The sequence below is a fragment of the Chrysochloris asiatica genome, unplaced genomic scaffold, assembly GCF_000296735.1.
Source record: "Chrysochloris asiatica unplaced genomic scaffold, ChrAsi1.0 scaffold00127, whole genome shotgun sequence".
Taxonomy (NCBI): domain Eukaryota; kingdom Metazoa; phylum Chordata; class Mammalia; order Afrosoricida; family Chrysochloridae; genus Chrysochloris; species Chrysochloris asiatica.
The window spans coordinates 5,354,316-5,375,876 of record NW_006408645.1 but is presented as its reverse complement, the minus strand read 5'-3'; the positions used below and the strand labels follow the sequence as shown (position 1 = coordinate 5,375,876).

Here is a 21,561-nt window from a genome sequence, read left to right as displayed (position 1 = left end):
AGTGCCATTGAGTCAATTCTGACCCATAGGGTCCCTGTCTAGGGTTTCTGAGGAGCAGCTGGTGAGCTTGAACCGCTGACCTTGCAGTTCAAACCAACTTTGCAATCCAGCTCATTAACCTACAGTGCCACACCAGGACTCCTTCTCACCATTTAAGAGGCTAGAAATCTGAATTCAGGCTACCAGCTCTAGGTAAAGATTGTCTACTCTAGGACACTATTCTTTTCTCAGCTTCGGTCGTACTCCTATATTACCTGTGCCATTGAGCCAGAATCAACTATCTGCTGTCTTAGTTATATATGCGGCTATTACAGAAATGGAGTCCTACTGTGGCGCTGTGGGTTAAAGCACTGGACTGCAAAGCTGTTTGAACTGCAAGGTCAAAGGTTCAAGCTCACCAGCCACTCCTCAGAAACCCTGTACAGAGACACTATGGATTAGAACCGACTCGACAGCATTTAACAATTATGAAAATACAAGTGGGTATAGGTTAGTGTTAGGGCACCAGTGTTAGAAGGCAGTTTTCTCTGTAGGCTTTAGGAAAAAATGCCTTCTCTATCTTGAGCTTCTGACTCCTCAGTTTTTTGGTGATCTTCATGTGGCCTGGCATCTATCTTCCCACATTTGTGTTTACTTGCTTCTTTGTATCTCAAAAGTGATTCCTTTTAGAATGTGGAGTGAGGAATCAGAGAAGGGTTTTGCTGTCAAAAGAGCTGAGCGTCAGGCGGTAGCTAGAGAGGCCTTGTGGGACCAGGGCCTGGGTGTGCCCAGGGCAGAACAAAAGAAAGGAACCTCCTGTCCAAGGGCATTGTTTGTTGTTGTTGTTAAGTGTTGTCAAGTCAGTTCCAATGCATAGCTATCCTGTGTAGAGTTCCCAGAGAGTGGCTAGTTGATTTGGACCACTGACCTTGCAGCTAGCAGGCCAGTGTTTATCCAGCAGTGCCACCCCAGGGAAGTCAAAATCAGTGATGCTGACTACAGGTGGGCCTCTGTTTTATTGTCACCATGTTCCCAGCCTTTCTAACTAATGCCAGTGATAAAATAACTTCCCCTGGGGGGGGGGGAAATTATCTTGGTCTAAATTCTAAACCATTAAAAAAAAAAAGGGGGGATTGCTTTTAGACATAGTTTACACTGATAGGGCCTGTCACAAAGTAAATCCTAATCCCAAATGGGTTAACATCACTAGGTTTAGGAATTACCATTTGCAACAAATATTTTGAGGGGACACAAGTCTATACCATGTGTCTTATTAACAATACGCGCCTATGTGTGTTGTTAAGTGCCATTGAGTTGGTTCCGACCCATAGTGACTCTATATAGCATTTCTGAGGAGCAGCCAATGAGTTGGAACCACTGACCATGAGGTTCAAAGTGAATTGGCAGTCCAGCGCATTAACCCACAGCACCACACCAGGACTCCATATCTATGTCAAAGGTACTATACTAATAATTACATTTGAGTGATCAAGGATTTGATAGTAAGATGCAAAATGTTGACTTTCAGTAGGGATTTGCCTTAAAATGGTGAAGGTATAATTTGTAATATTTAAGCTGAAATGCTGATGATCTCTCTAGGGAGGCTATAAATCAAATTGGCAGTTCAAGTGGTAGTATTAACTTATTTTCTAAAGGAAGAATAGAAATGGTGCTAAATGTGGTGAAAAAATATAGAGGTGTGTGTTTGTATTACTATGTTATGGCTCTGTGGGTTGAATAATGATAACAATATATGTAAAATTTCTAACACAAGACCTAACATAATAGGTACCCAATAAGTGCAAGTTGTTGCTGCTCTGTTTTCATTAAGCATCTAAGCCTGAGTGTTCTCTGAACTTGACTTACTATGAAGTTACACATGTTGTTGTTGTCATGTGCCATTGAGTCGGAACCGACTCATAGCGACCCCATGCACAGCAGAATGAAACAATGTCCGATCCTGGGCCAACTTCACTACCGCCGCCACACTTGATGCCATCAATGATGTCACCTGGCTGATCCATCTCGTTGGGGGTCTTCCTCTTTTTCTCTGAGCTTCCACCTTACCCAGCATGACATCCTTCTCCAGCGACTGTTCTCTCTGGACAATGTGTCCAAAGTATGAGAGACGAAGCCTAGCCATCTTGGCATCCAAGGAGCACTCTGGTTGCACTTCTTCCAAAACAGATCTATTGGTTCTTTTGGCAGTTCATGGCACTTTCAGTATTCTCCTCCAACACCACAACTCAAAGGCATCAATTCTTCTACGATCTTCCTTATTCACTGTCCAGCTTTCACATCCATATGAGGTTATTGAAAATACCATGGCTTGGGTCAGGTGCACCTTAGTTCTCACATGTGTTATGTGAGAAGAGCTTTGCCTGAAACCTGAAGAGACCCCATTATTCTCAGGCTCTATCAGAAACTCCAAGGAGCTCTGGTAGTGTAATGGTTACGCATTGGGCTGTGAACCACAAGTTTAGCGGTTCGAAACTACCAGCTGTTCCGTGGGAGAAAGATGAGGCGTTCTGTTCCTGTAAAGATTTACAGCCTCGGAAACCCCGTACAGGGTCACTATGAGTCAGAACCAACTCCACGGCACATAGCCAGCCAGCCAGCCAGCCAGCCAGCCATCAGAAACCCTGGGCTTAGTTAGTCAAGGATTCTACTACACTCTCCTCCTGGTTGACCTGTTGTCTCCTTCTGTATCCTCCAATCCCCCTTTAAATGAGGGTGCTGCCAATGGTCTTCCCTCTCTTGGTTTTCTTGTTCCACATGTTCTTCCTGGTTGATCTTGCGGAATGATCACATTCCTTTCTCCAAACACTATCGCAAAGCTGGTAACACCCTTAGCTATTTCCAGTCCTGACTAGGGTTTCAAACCTGTTCATTCCAGGTAGAACCCCTGCTGATAATTAGCATTTCTACCCCAGGTATGGAGTCCTGGTGTGGCCTGCTAACCACAAGGTGGATGGTTCAAACCCACTAGCCACTCCTTGGAAATCCTATTCAGGGTCACTATGAGTCAGAGCGACAGGCAGCACTTGACAACAACCCCAAATGGACAGCATCAGAATCTACATTCAAATAAGACATATGTAAGAATCTCCGGGGCCTCTAGAAGAATAACCCTGGGATCTTGTTACACTATAGATTCTAAATCGTATCTCTGGATTTAAAATGCAAATTCTCAGCTGTGGGTGGGTCCCCAATGAATCTGTTTGAGGCCCTGAACCTAACCTAAAGTCCTGCTCCTGACCAGTCCTACAGATTCCTCAAAGTCAGCGAGTCCAATTAAAGTCATGTCCAAACGGTGATTGTCATTGTTTTTGTTGTTAAGTGCCTTGGCATTGATTCTGACCCATAGCGACTCTATATAGGGTTTTCGTGGAGCAGCTGGTAAGCTTGAACTGACAATAGTGTGGCTCAAACTGACTTTGCATTCCAGCGCATTAACACACAGCGCCATACCAGGACTCCAAAGTTATTGGTGGCTGCTCAGTATGAAGCAGAGAACAGCAGCATCAAGTCAGACCTGAAGAGCTTGGTGAATAAGGGGATACTAGTGCAGGCCAGGAGTACTGGCACCTTTGGGTCCTCCAAGATCAGCATGAGAGCCACTCTGGAACCTGTTAAGTGTTGTTTCCAAAGAGCAGCTGGTGAGCTTGAACCGCCACCTTGAGGTTCAAACCGACTTTGCAGTCCAGCGCATTAACCCACAGTGCCACACCAGGAGAAATAATTCAGAACTCAGAAATGTATGTCAAATGCTTCCCTCCTTTCTGTTATCAGCACTGGAGATGCAGATTATTACACCAGTGCTTGTCATGCTCATTTTAAAGGACTAACCATGCTGCCCTCTTCCTTTTGATTCCATCCTTAGTAATAACTCTAGATTTATCCTCTTCAGGCAGCTTTTATAATTAAAATGCCTGATAACAATGCCCAAACTGTAGCCTGGCATAGGAGGTCTAACTAGACGATTACCCCTATTTACTCTAAAGATCAGCCTTCCCATGAACACACCAAGCTTTCAAACATCACATTTCTCTTTAAACTGCTGTTTCTCCAGTTGAAATTCTTTTAAGAACAAGCTTGGTTTCTATATACACCACAAAGTGCTCCCTGGCTCCCCTAGGCATATGGAGTTGTTCCTCACATAAGTCTTGAAGAATTTCTCTTTTGTAGTACATACACGGAAGCTTCAAAAAGCTCATAGAAAAATGCCATTGTCTTTTAACTCAAATTTTCCATGAACTTTTTGAAGCTCCCTCTTTCATTTTTGTTCTGTTGTACATAGGGTTACTTTGAGCTGAAAATGACCCAGGGGCACCCAATAGCAACAAAAGTATATACATCCACTACCCGTCTATTCGCTTGCCTTACTGTGGTGGCTTGGAGTTCCCTGTGATCCTGGAAACTATGTCACCTGTATTTCAAAGGCCAGCAGAACCCCTGACACTGGACAGGTTTCTGTAGAGCTTCCAGACAAAAGGACACTAAGCCTGAAGGACTGGAGGTCTATTTGGATGCAATCAGAAGGATCAGTCATTGGCAAAGGATATCATGTTTGGTGAGGTTGAGGGCCATCAAAGACAAGAGATCCTCCTTCAGATGGACTTGAACATGCCAAAGATGCTGAGGATGATACAAGGCTGGGCAACATTTTGTTCTGTTGTATATAAGGTTGCCATGATTGCTTTGTAATAAAATCCTCTGCCATCACTTTCCAGAACTAGATACTGAGCAACTATAGAACAGGGGCCTGGTAATATTAACACTAGATCCTGTAGTACCTGGTACATAGTGAACACTTGGGAAATACTTAAAGGACAATGGAAGAATTAATAAGGGATACATGAAGACAGACCTTAAAAACCAGAGAGATCCACACAGCACTTCATTGTCAATATCCTAAGCTTCAGCAGAGTTTGCAGTTCTCTATATGACTCTGTCTCTGACCTTGCATTGCTTCTACTTATTTACAGATATCATCACTCTAAGCTTCGTGATCTGTGCTAGGCATCTTTTCCATGGGCTTTCCTGACAACCACTTGATGAATTATAGGAATTTACATATTGCTAGGGAATTTTAACTTTTATCTATAATTTTGCTCCCTCTTCTCCAACTCTGTCCTCAACTAGATTGTTGTTGTTAAGTACTATCGAGTTAGTTTCAACCCACAGCAACCCTGTATAGGGTTTCCAAGCAGCGGCTGGTGAACTTGAACTGCCGACCTTGTAGTTCCAATGGATCTTGCAGCTCAGCTCATTAACCCACAGTGCCTCACCAGACTCCCTCAACACCACTGCTATTACTGCTGGGCTACTTAAATTCAAGAACTCTTTCCATGTCTTTTTATTTCCATTACCTTTTATCAGTGGTGGGTATCCAAATCCAGTGGAGAAACTGGTAAAGTAGAAAATCTCAAGCCCTGATTGACTTCAACAACCCTGGGCTTCTGTGTGCCTTATTAGCTCAGTATGTGATTCTGATACAAAATTTTTCAGATTAAGCCAAGTCCACTACCACCATCAAGTCCGTTCAGACTCATAGCGGCCCCCTATAGGTTTTCTGAGGTTGTAAATCTTTACAAGAGCAGAAAGCTTCATCTTTCTCCCTCAGAGCAACTGATGGGTATGAACTACAAACCTTGCAGTTGGCATTCCAATTCTTATCCTTACAGAACAAGGAGAGCTCCTGGTTTCCAGACCACTGGCTTATAAAATGCTGGTCCATTAGAGATTCTCATGAAAATTGCGAATATATGAATGAACGTCCTCCTCCTGAAAAGATCTAAGCTTATACAAGTGAAATCATTGGTTCCCAGAAAATAGTCTTATAATAGCAGCATCAGCTTCACCAGGAAACTTGTTAGAAATACAAACTCAGGTTTCTCACATCAGATTTACAAGACTGGAAAATCTGGAGGTGAAGAACAAAAATCTGCATTTTAAGAGAGTCCCCAGGTAAAACCAAAGCTTTGGAAACTGTGGTTGCGAATTGGACTGCGAACCTTAGATCAGCAGTTCAAAACTACCAGCTGTTCCACTGCAGAAAGATGAGGCTTTCTGCTCCCATAAAGATTTACAGCCTCAGAAACCCTGTATAGGGTCTCTATGAGTCAGAACTGACTCCATGGCACATAACCACCAACCACCAAGATAAATTAACAATTTAGGTTTGTCTCTTCCCAGGGAAATCAGCTTTAATCAGCTACCTCTTCTTTTGTTCTCAATGTTCTTCCTTAAGGAAATTTAGTAATGGTTACAAGTTGGGCTGCTAACCTCAAGGTCAGCTGTTTGAAATTACCAGTAGCCCCATGGGATAAAGGTGAGGATTTCTGCTGCTGTAAAGAGTTACCTATACAGGGTCTCTATGAGTTGGCACAGACTCCACAGCACACCACCACCACCAGACTGGCTCTGAAGTTTGGAACAGAGACTCAAGAATGCTAAGCATATCTAATCTCACATAACATGTTATGTCTATTTCCCTAGGCTAGTAAGGAAGACCAATGCTGCCAATGAGTTATACCCCAAAAGCAACCTAGAGCTGACTCAGCCTGAGCCATCCACCCTGACAAGTCGATGTATCGTGTAGATGCCACCACTAGCCCAGAAAGGAAACACACAAACAACTGGCCAGCACAAAGATGCCTCTGTCCCATTTAACCTACATTCTAAGCAGGCCTTTTTCAAGCCCCTGCAGAAAACTAATATACCCTCAACCCCACTCCCAGGCCAAGGCTTCCTCATGCTTGTGTGAGGCTAGCCTTGGTGGAAAGGCAAATGAAAAACCAACCCAGATAAAGATGTCAAAGCACAGAATCTCAGCAGAGATGGCTCTAACATGTCCACATCACAGTAAGCAGCTGCTTCTGTAGTTCTGATTTCTGCCGATCTCATGAAAAGGAGACTTCCTCAGAAGCATTCTCAATGGTCAGAGAACATCTTGGTATCCATAACATTTTGGACTGATGTTAAGGAGCCAGCCAATGAAAACCCTATTCAATTTGCAGCCAATTATGGAGATGATGCAGACACATGCAGCATTTTGTTCCATTGTGCAGAAGGTCGCCATGAATCAGGGACCAACTCCATAGCATCTAACACCAAGCAGCAAGCGGGACAATTTGCTTTTGTGTCTAAAATTGCTTTGTTTGTGGTAACACCTGAATACTACAGACTGGCTTTAGGAACAAAAAGCATGCTTTTCTGGCTCTCGGTAAGGTGTCTATTCATCACCGTCCAGTTACACTGGCATTGGTTACATCAGTGAATATTTAGTGTTTTGCTCTCTGAAAGCATTTTTCTGGAAACAGCACGAGACAAAGACAAATCAAAAGGCACTTGAATTCATCTGTCACTTCACTCCTCAGACTCCAGCTTCCCCCATGGAGGAAAATTAGCAAAATTGATTAATGCTTTAAAATTATTTTGTTACCTTCCTACAGGGTCAGTTGGTAATAAACTTTAGTATCTGGCCCTTCTTCTAGCATTGTTATATCCCAAAGGTAGTACCCCACATAGCAAAGTTGTGTCGCCCAGATTCATTTTTCCCAGGGTTGTAGACGCAACTCAGTTGACATTATAGGGAAGCAACTCCCTGGATGTTTCTGTCTTCTGTGTTTTTCAAAGGGTCTAGAACATTTGATGTTCTGACTTGATGGCTCTGGGAAGGCCAGAAGAAACCGAATTCAAAAGCTTTCAAGGAGTTAGTTGGCTAGGTTATGAGTAATCTTCAATTTCCTAAATGTGATATAAATGAAATTCTCTACAAAGTAACTTCTATACAGAAATAGTGAGCTCAAAAGAGTGAGGGATGACTGACTCAGAGGCCCTGTGACTTTTTGTTTGGTTTCGTTTTTCTCATGTGTCATGGAAGCAAGAAGGACTGTAGGAGGAAAAAAAACCTCTTAAAGCTAACAAGAACAACAAATCCATCTCTGTAGGGTGATGCTAAAGTACTCTAGAGTGGACTTGCCTTTCTAAATATAAATATATTTGAAAACTGACTGTCCTTCTTGTTGTTATTAAGCGCTAGGTTGCGAGTCCTAGCAACCCTCTATAGAAGTCTTGGTGTGGCACTGTGAGTTAATGTGCTGGACTCCAAAGTCAGTTTGAACACAAGGTTGCCGGTTCAAGCTCACCGGTTGTTCTTTGGAAACCCTATACAGGGTCACTATGGGTTAGACCTGACTCAATGGCACTTAATAATAACAACAACATAGAGTTTTTGAAGAGTGGTTGGTGAATTTGAGCTGCCAACCTTGCGGTTCAAACAGACTGTGCAGTTGAGTGCTTATTCTAGAACACCATCCTGTCCTTGAAGACCCCCGGACTCCCCTTTTGAAGAGGTTTGAGTCACACAGGGACAAATAATTGGGCTGGAGCAACTGGTCCCTTGAAAATTCCAATCAGTGATGTGCTAATTAATGCTTAATCACCTGCTGGATGGGGCAGGACCCCAATTTGTAGCATTTGCCAACTTCCATGGTATAAATTTCTCCATAGTAACACAGGAACCTTGGTAGCATAGTGGGTTACAAGTTGCGCTGATAACCAGAAGGTTAGTAGTTCAAATCCACCAGCTGCTCCATGGAAAAAAGATGAGGCTTTCTTCTTCCTTAAAGATTTACTACCTTGGGGAACCCTATACAGACTCCTGGTGTGGCACTGTAGGATCAGCACATGACATCAAGCCACAAGGTTGGCAGTTCAAACCTACTAGTTGCTCATAAGAAACCCTATATAGGGTTGCTATGAGTCAGAACCAACTTGAAAGTACAACAGTCTCATTAGGGTGTCTTCCATAAAAAGGATATTATTTTTGTGCCCTGGAAAAAAACGATTTTGTGATCAGGCCTTATATCAAATTTTTAACTAACTCAAGTAGAGATCTTCAATAATCATTGAAGATTTCCAACAAGTTTATAGGAATGCTGTCACATAGAGACCAACAGTTTTTACATGTACCAAGCATTTTCAAGAAAGTCAATAAGATTTCAAAGATGAGTAAAGACAAGAAAGACTGTCAGTCTCAATGAATGAAGAAAACTGTGGCTCAGGTCCAAAAACTGGTGGGCAAGGGCCAAAACATTCCCACTTATGTAATAGCTACTGAAGTTGGAGCTTACATGGTTGGGTATTCTCAATTTTAAGTGAACATCTTGGCTTCAGCATGCTTTCAACTTGATGGGTGACAAAAACATGACAAGAAAATCAGCTAGTCAAAGAGTTGCTCTTTCCTTCAGTCTTTGAAGCAAGATGATTTTGTGGAATGAATGGTAACCAGGGATGAGCCTGGGATTTACCAGTATGATCCAGAGAGCAAGGTCCAGTCAAAGAACTGACCTCCAAGGTGATCTGCCAGGCCAATTCAATTCAAGACACAGAGGTTAACTCAGAAGGTTTGGAGATGGTTTGTTGGTGCCCCCACAGGGCAATTTTGATAGAATTTCTCTAGGAACACAGAATAATTATGGGAGCTTAGTATGAAGAAAGTATGCAAAAACTAGACAGTGAATAAGGAAGACCATAAAAGAATTGATGCATTTGAGTTATGGTGTTAGAAGAGAATATTGAAAGTGCCATGGGCTTCCAAAAGAACAACGCATCTGTGTTGGAAGAAGTACAGCCAGAGTACTCTTTGGAGGCCAGGATGGCCAGACTTCATCTCTCATACTTTGGACATATTGTCAGGAGGGACCAGTCACTGGAGAAGGATATTATGTTTGGTAAAGTAGACGATCAGAGAAAATGAAGAAGACCCCCAGTGAGATGGCCTGGCAAAGTGGCAGTATCAATGGGCTCAAGTGTGGTAACAATTGTGAGATTGGCCCAGGACCAGGCAGTGTTTCGTTCTGTTGTGCATAGGGTCACTGTGAGTTGGTACCAACTCGATGGCACCTAATAACAACAACAGTATGAAGAAAAGGAGCTCTGGTAGCATAGTGTTTATAAGTCGCTGCTAACCTCAAAGTCAACAGTTCTGCAGGAGAAATATGAGGCTTTCTGCTCCCATAGAGATTTACAGCCTTGGAAACCCTCTACAGGGTCGCTATGAGTCAGAACCAACTCCACGACACATAACCACCACCACCATCACCACCAGAATGAAGAAGCTTTAAGAAAAGTGAAAACTTCATTGGTGAGAAAAGGGCCAGGAAAGTTGCACAAAGAAATTTTATTTCTATCATGACATTGTGCCTGCCAGGACAGTTAAGAGCTGTCATATGAGAATTTCATTGGGAAACCTCACCCCTGATCTTACCCCTTCAGACTTCTTTTTGGTCCCAAACTCAAAGAACATTGGAAAGGAGGGTAATTTGAGTCCTTCAAAGTTGCCCAAATGGCCATTTTAACATGGTGTAACTCATAGAGCCCAGAATTCTTTAGGGAAAGATTAGAAAGATGGAAACACTGCCTTCGGTAGTGTATAGACCTAGACGGAGGAAATGTTGAGAAACAGTAGCTTCACATTGTGATATTTTTGTTTAATAAAGGTTAATATGATTTTGTAATACTTTTTTACCTACTTTCATATTTAAAATGTATCTAGTCCTGGATGGTGCGAAGGGTTAATGTGCTCAGTTGTTAACCAGAAGGTTGGATGTTAGAGTCCACCCATCAGCACTTCAGAAGAAAGGCCTGGCTGAGGAGAGTTCGGCATTCAAAACCCTATAGAGAATAATTCTGCTCTGACGGGCATATCTGCCAAGGCAACTGGTCTAGTTTTGTTTTGCTATTATTATTGTTACTATTATTTACACTACTGCTGTTTCTATAACAACCTGAGTGGAAGAAGGATTTTGATTTCTCTTGTAAAGAAAAGGAGCAGAATGAGAATTACAAAAACAATTGATTTAACTGTAATAGCATTCCATTTGCATGTAAGTAATCCATCCCTAATTGTACAATTCATTCTGTTATTAACATTTTAAAATCACCTACATGAAGGCACTCTAGTTTTATTGAGAATTTTAAGTGTTAGGGCATCGGCAGTAATGCTGATTTCTCTATTGCCTTTCCCTGGAAAGAGGCCAAACTGTGGCCTGTGCCCCTAGGCACTCATTCAGAGTTCATTAAGCCCCTCTGCTGTGCCAAGAGCAGTGCCTGGCATGTATGCCTGAAGCAGGGGCAGGCAGTGCAATATCCACAAGGGAACACAGTCTTTCTGAAATCAGCCAAGCAGAAAAGACAGCCATGATTGAATGCTCAAGACAGTGTCATACAAATTTCACCTTAGCTTTTCTACCTACCATCAAAAATCTCTGCTCACCTGCATTTCTATGCTCTTTCCTTCTTCTCTACCAGACTTCAGACCTTGTGGAGGTTCCTGAAGAAGCTGATGGTACAGGAGGTGGATTCGACCTAAGGAAACGCAGCAACAGTGGTAAGGGAAGAGGGAGTCAGGTATTATCCCAGGACAGGTATAAATCCTGTTAATCATTAAGGGCAGCCAGTAAGTGAAGTACATAGCTCTTCAAACCCTGAAATTCAAGCTAGACAAGTGTTCGGTATTCTGGTAAGGAGCTGGTCATAGCTTACAGTCGGTGACTTGACTATAGAGGTAGTCTCTGGGTTATGAACATCCAACATGTGGACTATTCTGTGGAGACTATAAATCTTTCTGTGGGCAGACAGCCTCATCTTTCTCCATCATAACAGCTGGTAGTTTTGAACTGCTAACCTTGAGTTTAGCAGCCTGCCTTGTAACCACTACACTACCAGAGCTCTCGGAACCAACCCCTCCTCACAACAAATTTCTCAGCATAATCACCTTCACTTGGTGCATGTGCAGCTTTTAAATCACTAGAAAAGGCTGAACCTTTTCTTGCACTATAAAAACCCACTCGATTCACATTCTTACTCACCCAAAAGGACAGGCTATAGCTGCTCCCTCCATAAGGTTTCTGATACTGTCAGTCTTCCCAGGAACAGACAGCTTCATCTTTCTCCTGTGAAACAGCTGGTGGCTTTCAACTGCAGACCTTGCAGTTAGCAGCCCAAGGCTTAACCCACTGTGCCCTAGGACTCCTCTTCTTGCATGAAACCAAACTTCTATAGAGTTGATTCTGACACACACACACAGGGTTTTCAAGACTATAAATCTTTACAGGAGCAGAAAGCCACATCTTTCTCCTGCAAAGCGGCTGATGACTTTGAACTATCAACATTGTGGTTAGCAGTCCAGTCCTTACCCTACATCACAGCCACGACTCCTTTTCTTACACTAAAGCAAGGGTAAGGAACTTTTCTTTTACTGAAATTTATAACATCACTCGTGAGCCATATAAAATTATCAACTTAAAAATTAGCTTGCTATATTTGGTCAAACATTTCATTAACTCACCCCTAATTGCACTGCTAACCACACGGTCAGCAATTCAAATCTACCAGCTGCTCCAGAGGAAAAAGATGAGGCTTTGTGCTCCCGTAAGGATTTATAGCCTCAAAAGCCTCATACAGAGTCACTGAGAGTCGAAACCAACTTGACGACACTCCACCACCACCAATGAGATGGCTGTAACTGTGGTTGCCTTGGCAGGGGTCAGAGCAAATCATTTCACTGGCTTTATATGGCCCACGAGCCAGATATTCCCCACCCCTGCAACTAGAGTAAGGTTAAATAAGAACCACGTGCACTTGTTTCAACTTACCCTACAAATTAAAATTAAAGATTTACTTGGACTTAAAGATACATTTAGGAATGGATTTCATTCATAACTTGGACTGTTTATAGTATTCTGTGTCTTAACTTCTCGCACGTCCTAGATGCAGCTCCATTGGAGTTGAGGAGTCACTTTTAGAACTTTTTGCTAATGTATCATTTTCTCTGCGGACCTAAGTTAAATTAGCAAAACTTACCACAGAGGAGTTACTTCATTCACGCCTGAGGTAACTGGACACAGGTGTGGGTGATGCCAGTTTAGGGAGCGTAGACCTCACACCTGCCTCCTTCCCTCGAAGAGATCATACAACTCAAAAATTGATATGCACAAAACAGCCAAACATTCTTTATTAATATTATTTGACCTTATTACAGGACCAGGCAATGTTTAGTTCTATTATACATGAAGTCATCATGAGTCAGAGCCCGCTTGATGGCAACTAGCATCAACAGTCTTGTTCTAACTTGAAAAGCTCTTGTTAAGATAACATAAATCACATGTTGAATGCTAACTACATACTTTTTTGGGGTGATGGGGGCAGAAGGAAGGAGTTAGGGTTAGTACTATGAAACTATGCCTAGGTATAGGCAGGGCCTAGCACTTGGTTTAGTGTTATGGTTATAGTTAGCACTAGGGTTAACTATATGCTGAGCAAATAATCCGACAAGCTGGGTTCTATGAAGAAAAACGTGGCATCAGGATTGGAGGAAGACTCATTCACAACCTGCGACATGCAGATGATACAACCTTGCTTGCTGGAAGTGAAGAGAACTTGAAACATTTACTGATGAAGATCAAAGAGCACAGCCTTCGGTATAGATTACATCTCAATGTCAAGAAAACAAAAATCCTCACCACTGGACCAATAAACAACATTCTTATCAATGGAGAAAAGACTGAAGTTGTCAAGGACTTCATTCTTCTTGGATCAACTATCAACACTCATGGAAGCAGCAGTCAAGAAATCAAACGACGTACTGCATTAGGCAAATCTGCTGCACAGGAACTTTTTAAAGTGTTGAAGAGCAGAGATGTCAGTTTGAGGACTAAGGTGCGCCTGAACCAAGCCATGGTATTTTCAGTAACTTCAAATGCATGTGAAAGCTGGAGAGTGAATAAGGAAGACCACAGAAGAATTGATGCTTTTGAGTTATAGTGTTGGAGGAGGATATTGAAAGTGTCATGGGCTGCCAAAAGAACAAATAGATCCATTTTGAAAGAAGTACGGCCAGAGCATTCCTTGGAGACCAAGATGGCCAAATTTCCTCTCTCATACTTCAGACATATTGTCAGGAGGGACCGACCAGTCACTGGAGAAGGATATCATGTTTGGTAAGGTGGAGGGTCAGAGAAAAATAGGAAGGCCCCCAATGATATGGACTGGCCAACTGGCAGCATCGATGGACTCAAGTGTGGCAACAGTAGTGAGGTTGGCCCAGGATCGGGCAGTGTTTCGTTCTGCTGTGCATAAGGTCACTATGGGTCGGTACTGACTCGATGGCACCTAACAACAACAACGGGATTAACATTAGGGGCAAGGTTTGGGCCAGAGCTAGAAGTAAGACTTGGTCTAGTTTTAGAATTACAGTGTTTCTTGAAATCTACTTGATTTCCCCTTCTTTCAGAAGTTCTATAATTACATTATTCCCTCTTTCTACATTTTTGTTGTTGTATCTCTGGTTCCCTGTTTTCAGTCTTGAAGGTCTATTTTATTTGCATATTTCTATATCTGACTTGAGTTTTGGGCGAGATGATCATGTGTGTTAGTATCAGATTTTTGTTTCCTTTTATTAGTTCTCTGTCCAAAGAACTCCCTTTAGTGTTTTTTGTATGGTTGGTCTGATTTTTTCCAAATTTTTTCAGTTTCTCTGGAAATGTGCCACTTTCGTCATCATATTTGATGGGCAGTTTTTCTAGGTTTATGATTCTTGGTTGGAAACCTTTTCATTCAGAGTTTTATACATCATTCCATTGTTTTCTTTCCTTCATGGTTTCTGCTGAGAAATCAGAGTTTATTCTTATTAGTTCTCCTTTGAAGGTAGTAACTTTGTTTTTCCTGAACTGCTCTCAGGATTTTTTTCCTTGTCTTTGGTTTAGAAAAGTTTGATTATAATATGTCTTGTTGATTTTCTTTGGGGGGGTCTATCCGGTTTGGAGTTTGTTTAACTTCTTATATGACTATCTTCTCATCTTCCATAATGCTAGGGGACTTTTCTTCCAACAATTCCTGCACAGTTTTCTCTGATTTTATTTTTGTCTCTTTCTGTTCTAGAATTCCAATCCCATGTGTTATTCCTTTTGATAGTGTCCCACATAAATCTTAGACTTTCTTCAGAATTTTTAAAAATTCTTTTTTTAAAATTGTTCCTTTCAAAGACCAGTATTTCTCAGTATTAGTTGAAGATTTGTCTTCAAGCTCACTGATTTGGCCTTCCATTGATTCAATTCTACTGATTTGCCCTTTCAATGTATTATCTATTTCTGAAGTGTTTGTATGAATCTTCTGAATTCTAGTTGCTGTTTTTGTAAAGTTTCCAATTATTTATTTTGTCAGTTTGTTCCTGTCGTGTTGTACTGAATTCTTCCTTGCTTGTGTTGATCTCTTGCTTAATTCATTGAAAGTACCTATACAGCATTCTTTTAAATTCCTTATCAAGTAGTTCCGATTCTCTTTCTAGTATTATGTTTTCTGGCTCTGTATTTTGGCCACTTGTTTGAGGCACTCTGTCTTGTTTCTTCATGGAAGCTGATATTATCTGTTTTTTCCAAGACATTGTGGTAGAATTGTATTTATATCTGATGATTATATGTTAGTGTGTTCTCAGGCACTCACTGTGATAGAGACTGGAAGTCTCAACACAGTTCTCTGTTCACTGTTTATGTAGCATAGTTCAGGGTAGGTTCACGTATCTCCAGAAGGGATGATGTTTCCAGCACCGAGCCCCAGCCAAAGCTATACAGAAAGGGGTGCCATTGGCCTAAGGCCTGGCCATGCTCCCAGCTACCAGGAAGAAAAAGGAAGAAGGGAAAACTGCACCCCACCTTGTCCCACCTGCAGCTGCATCCTGTGCCTGCAGGTCACTGTACAGGCAGCTGCTTGCAAAAGGTCAAGATAGTTGAGCTGTTCTATGCCAGCTGACAGCTCCCCTCACTAACTACATACTTTTGCTTGCTAACACTTAGAAAAACAACATAAACCAGAGTGTAAAGAAGCATCATTCTTGCTGAGCCTTTTTGACATCAACAACTACTTAATTTTCATTCATCTAAAACAACATGTATTAACATGTACTATTGCTAACAATGAAGTCCTGGTGTGATGTTGTAGGATAAACACTGGACTGCTAACCACAAGGTCAGCAGCTCAAACCCATCACCCGCTTCTTGGGTTGCCATGAGACAGAACCAATTCAATGGTACTTAACAACAACAACATCACCAGCTGTAGGTCACAAGATCTTTCTCCAGGCTCCTCACCGTCTAGTGAGATTGCAGGTCCTCGCTTGTGCTATTCACTTGAGCTGAATGCATTCTGTTGGCAGCGGTTGTCATCTTCCAGCTTCCATCCCTGTGAACTGAAGCATGGAGAAGCACTGCCTTTAGAAAGATCTTCCGTTTGACTAGTTGCCCTTGCCTCTTTCAGAAAAGAAGAAAGCAGACATTCTACATTAAATTCTCTGTAGCTCTTTTATTATGGATTATTTTTTTTTTTAGGTGATGTAATGGGTAAACTATTGGGGGAGTAACCAAAAGGTCGACAGCTCAAACCCATCCAGAGGTACCTCAGAAGAAATGCCTGGTGATCTGCTTCCAAAAGGTCACAGCCAGGAAAACTTTACAGATTCCAGTTCTACTCTAACATGCATATGTCACCATTAGTCAGAATCAACCCGTAAGCAATTAATTTTGTTTTTGTAGGGTTGTGTTGTTTGTGTTTCAGGTTTTAGTTAGAAGATAGCTTACATGGTATCATTTCTACTTTCTTCATTCCAGCAATTTATTTTTGTCTCTTTTCTAGTGAGAACTATGACTCTGTGATTCCCAGAAAGCAGCATGTTCTTAGCTTCCCTCTGCAACTATTCTTCCTAAATACATGTCCATGTTCATCAAGGCTCCCCTTGCCAAGCCCACACACATCAGATAAAGCTCACCACTAGGGTAAGGATTCTTGGCCTCATATGGAGAAAAATGTGCTTTCAGATCGATGCAAATATTCGTGGAGCACTTAGCAAGCAGTGCTATTAGGGAGACATGCTGACTGCCAGGCGGAAGATCTCTGTGAAGCAGTAACACAGCTGGGCTAGCCCAGCCCAAGTCTGCACAGTGTTGCAGGGCCAGCAACTGAATTTGGTCAGCGACTCCAGAGTTCTTCAGGGTGTGAGGACCTAACTCATCCGAGAATAACATGTTAAACAGACTGGCTGTTTTACTTCTTCCATTCTGGTCAGACCCTAACTCCCCTGAGTCTGGCTTCCACCTTCATCCTAATCCTGATGGCCTTCTCAGCAGCACCACAGATGGCCTCCTTCACCAAAATGGCACTACTGGACACATGAGGTCTCTGATCCATCCTTGCTCTGGAGGCCAACTCCCTGGCTTCATTTAATGATCCTGTGTCCTTAAACAATGATTTAGTCTCTCTCCTCCTCAGTCACCTTATATCCAAAAAGAAGATAAGAATAGCATTGAATCCATGGTGTCACTGTGATCTTTCAGTAAGATAATAGATGTCAATATCATTCAGACATCGATAACTTCCAGCTTCATCTCTAGCAAAGGAAAGGGGAAAAGATGGATGAAGATAACTTCAACTAAAGCCCACAGTCTGCAGTGCTGTTTAATCACAGAGGGGGAAGGCTACTTCTTGCCATGGGAATTATCCCCGACTTCCTGAAGGGGATAATATCTGAACTTGGCTTTGGCTTATGAGTGAGTTTATATAGGCATTTATGGATGGGGACCAGAGAGAAGCTGAACATTGTGGCATCGGAAACAGCATAAGAGAACACCACAGTGGAATCAGAAACATATATGGAATTTGTTTAAAGCAAAAAACAGGGGAGGGGCAAATAGTGTGGTGGACCTGAAGATTAAGTTCTGTAAGGAAAAGATTAGAAAAGAGAGGCCGAACTATATTCTAATAACATACTTTATACTGAGCTCCGTGTTGAGCATTGGCCACTAATTTCAGTTCTGTTGATGTTGATTCATTTAGTAGTCATGATCTCCTACCCTAGGAATTTCTTCTCTCTAAGTGGTTATGAGTCAGGCTGCTAACCTCAAGGTCAGCATTTTAAAACTACCAGCTGTTCCGTGGGAGAAAGATGAGGCTTTCTGCTCCCGTAAAGATTTACAGCCTAGAAAACCCTATGCAGAGTCACTATGACTCAGAGCCAACTCTACGGCACACCACCACCACCACCATCACCATCACCAAACAAAGGTCTTAATGGGATTTTTTATTATTAAGAGCCATGTTAAGAAACCATTTGTTGAAACAAGATCATATTAATAAAGTCATCATAAGGTCATAAGAAGCAGAGAATCAACTTAGCGCCTCATGTACAAAGTGTGATTCATGGACCAGCCGCCTAGGCGTCACTGGGAACCTGTTAAAAATGGAGACTCCTAGCTTGTTCCAGACCTGCAGCATCAGAGTCTTTGTAACTCGTGTAATTCTACAGTTTATATGCTCACTGAAGTTTGGAAAGTATGATTGGACATCATTTAGTCTAACCCCCTTCCCTCCCACACACACATATACACATGCACCACACATACCATACAGATACAGCAGCTGAGGCTCAGGGTAATTTACTCAAAGATGCTATGTTGCTTATTTGCTGTCTCCTTTATGTTAAACTTCAAGAACTATTGAAGCATTTTCACAATCTTATTCAAAGATATCCGTTGAAAGGACTTAGCAAGGAATACATCTCTTAAAAGCTTTGAAGATCTTTTAGCAAATCCTTTGATCAGCAGTAGCTTTCTTTGCAATGCCTCCTTAGAAGTTAAAGGGATTAATTATGCAGGAGTTTGCTTCAAAAAAACATTTTCCTTTGATTGGTTTTAATCCCCGTGTCCATGCAGTTTAGAAACAACATGGAGAACACACTCGACTAATGTGGTCCAAGTTCCCTCAGCTCTCCTTGAGTTCTGATTCCGGCCTGAACCTCTGGAAGTTCTCTGTCAATGTATGATTGTAGCCATTTCTGTATTACCTTTAGCAAAACTTTACTCGCATGGGATATCAAAAAGATTTTAAAGGTTTCAAATAATCACATAATACGAGGTAGAAGTGACACTGATCTACATGCGTTTAAAACTGATACACACCAGGTTGGTAGACACCAAAGACTGAAACAGACAAGGCCTGTAATTGGACCTTCCTTTCCCATCTGCCCATAAACCAGAGCTCCTTCGGGAATAATGGCATTGCTTCTGTAAGCCCTAGAACTATAAACTGCAGAGTGTAAATATTTGATAAGCACTGGTACATTTACAGGGGCTGCTATTCCAAAGCATGTTTTCTAAATCATGGAGTTAATGACTATATGTATATTTTAAGGACAATGGAAATTTTCAGTATATTAACAGAAATGGATTATAGATTATGCTTCCCTTTTGCTTATATTTCCTTAACAATATGAAAGGAAATCAAGAGGCAGAATAGAGTGGCAATATGTTATTTTAAAATGTGAACTTAACATAAACACCACAACTGCATTATATAGAAACATTTACCACATTTTTGTTTGAGGAAAATATATCTTTATATATTCATTTTTATATGTATACATATTATTATTAGGATAGGATAGGATAATAAAACATAGACTAACTGATCTTTGATTAGTATAGTATAGAATGGAAGTATTGTTTTGTGCAGTGAGAATGATAAGGCTATTGGTTGTTGCAGTAGATCTGACTGATCAAACTAGCTAAGGCAGAGCCCCTGTAACTTTTAGTGAGTGTGTATGTGAACAGTACAAAATCCTTGCCCAGTTTGAGAAGACTTGTTCTGTAATGAAGGATAGCAAAATGGCTGTTTAAATGCAGAAGAGAATTATATATCCCAAGAGCAAACTAAAAGAAAATCACTGTGTAATTTTTGTATTCTAAATAATAGCACCAATCCATTGACAAGAAGATATCAAGGAAATAGTTTTAAGTTTAAGACTAAAGTTTTTTATGGCTGTAGTTGCTCAAAATACCAACCGAGGGGGAAGGAGTAGTCTTCACATCAAGGATCAAACCTGTCCCCTCAATTCACAGTGTTGATAGGGATGCGCAACTTAGACATCAGCTACCTAAAAAGTGGGGGGGAGGGACTTCTAAAGGCATGAAAGGAGCTCTGGTAGCATAGTGGTTCACGTTGGGATACTAACCTCAAGGTCAGCAGTTCAAAACTACCAGCTGTTCTGCAGGAGAAAGATGAGACTTTCTGCTCCTGCAAAGGTTTACAGCCTTGGAAACCCTGTACAGAGTCACTCTGAGTCAGAAACAACTCCATGGCATATCACCACAACCAAAAAGGCATGAAGTGGCTGGCTTACAAGTTTTCAAGAGTGTGCTTAGTTTCAGAGCAAGGGGAGTGGGTCGAATCCCCACTAAATAGTTTTCATCTTGTCTAGATGGGTCTTGTGAAAGGGGATGGTGGAGGATGGGAATAGGATTGCTTTGATTCAATAGTGAGTTATTGTTATCATGACTAATTGTGATTCTCACCACTGTAAAGGTAGAAGATGTGTAACAAAAACAGGGAAGTAGTTAATCAAAAAAGCAAAAAACATTAAAGCCTTATTCTGCAAAGTAAAATATAGATACCACTAAGAAACGAGAATCAAGATACTGAATACAGATCAAAGAACCTGGCATTTAGAAAGAATAATTCACTCACAATTGAATTCGGTCATGCCTCCCCCACCATCCTATTAACAAATGATTTAATACATTCAACAAAGATGAGTGCCATGGCTTCTGCCCATGAGAAGAACAATGCCAAATGAGGCCACATTTTGAGCACACAATTGCCAAACAGTGCAGCGGGGTGTTAGTTTGGAGGCATGAACAGAGTGGAAGCACAGAGAAAGTGGACATAGGACTGCATAGGGAGACAGGGGAATCTCTATCAAGAAGATGACATGAAGGTTGTGTCATAAAGGATGAGGTAGAGGTAACACACACCCAAATAAAAGTTATGCTTTGTGGAATAAATCAAGTAACATCTTTCAGGCATATTTCCCAAACATGGTGACAGAGTTCATGAAGTTACTGGTTTCTCTTGTCTCCTTCAGTGTTTACGTATCCAGAAAATGGCACTGACGATATCAGAGACCAAGCAAAGAACTTAAACCACCAGGTAATTATGGGTGTCACAGCAGACAAACCCAGGCAGGAGTCCTGAGATCAAACTGCAGATCATAAGCCAAATGGATCATGAAATTAATTTAAACTAGCATTTTTAAAGAAAAGCTATAATAACTTGCATAACATACCAAAGCGTGGATAGTATGGAATAAAATAGAAATATCATACTATGTGAAATATAGATTAGTATTGTTTTGTGCAACTTATGTGTCAGTTGTATATGTTACACACAAGTTAATACATTTTATATAATATTAAAAGTGTATATTGCAGGAGCTTCAAAAAGTTTGTGGAAAAGTTCCATTATCTTTTCATTCCATTTTCCACACATTTTTGAAACCCCATTGTATCATAACTATATTTTATGATATTTAAGTCTGTATCTATTACCTTTACACATTCATTTTTATCTGTATAGATAATATTAGGATAGGATAGAATAATAAAGCTTAGGGTAACTGATCTTTAATTAGTATAGTATAGAATGGAGTAGATAAAAAAATAGTAAAAAGGTAAAAATAATACAGAGAGTTGT

The 21,561-nt window shown here is 41.3% G+C and overlaps 1 protein-coding gene across 1 annotated transcript in view; it reads left to right on the top strand.

The window, feature by feature from the left end:
* Positions 1-21,561, top strand: part of STAC (SH3 and cysteine rich domain) — a 271,988-nt gene that overhangs the window by 182,400 nt on the left and 68,027 nt on the right. Inside the window, exons 6-7 of the mRNA XM_006869168.1 lie at positions 11,299-11,377; positions 20,954-21,018. Coding sequence (XP_006869230.1) covers positions 11,299-11,377; positions 20,954-21,018 — 144 coding nt within the window. The remainder of the gene's footprint in view (positions 1-11,298; positions 11,378-20,953; positions 21,019-21,561) is intronic.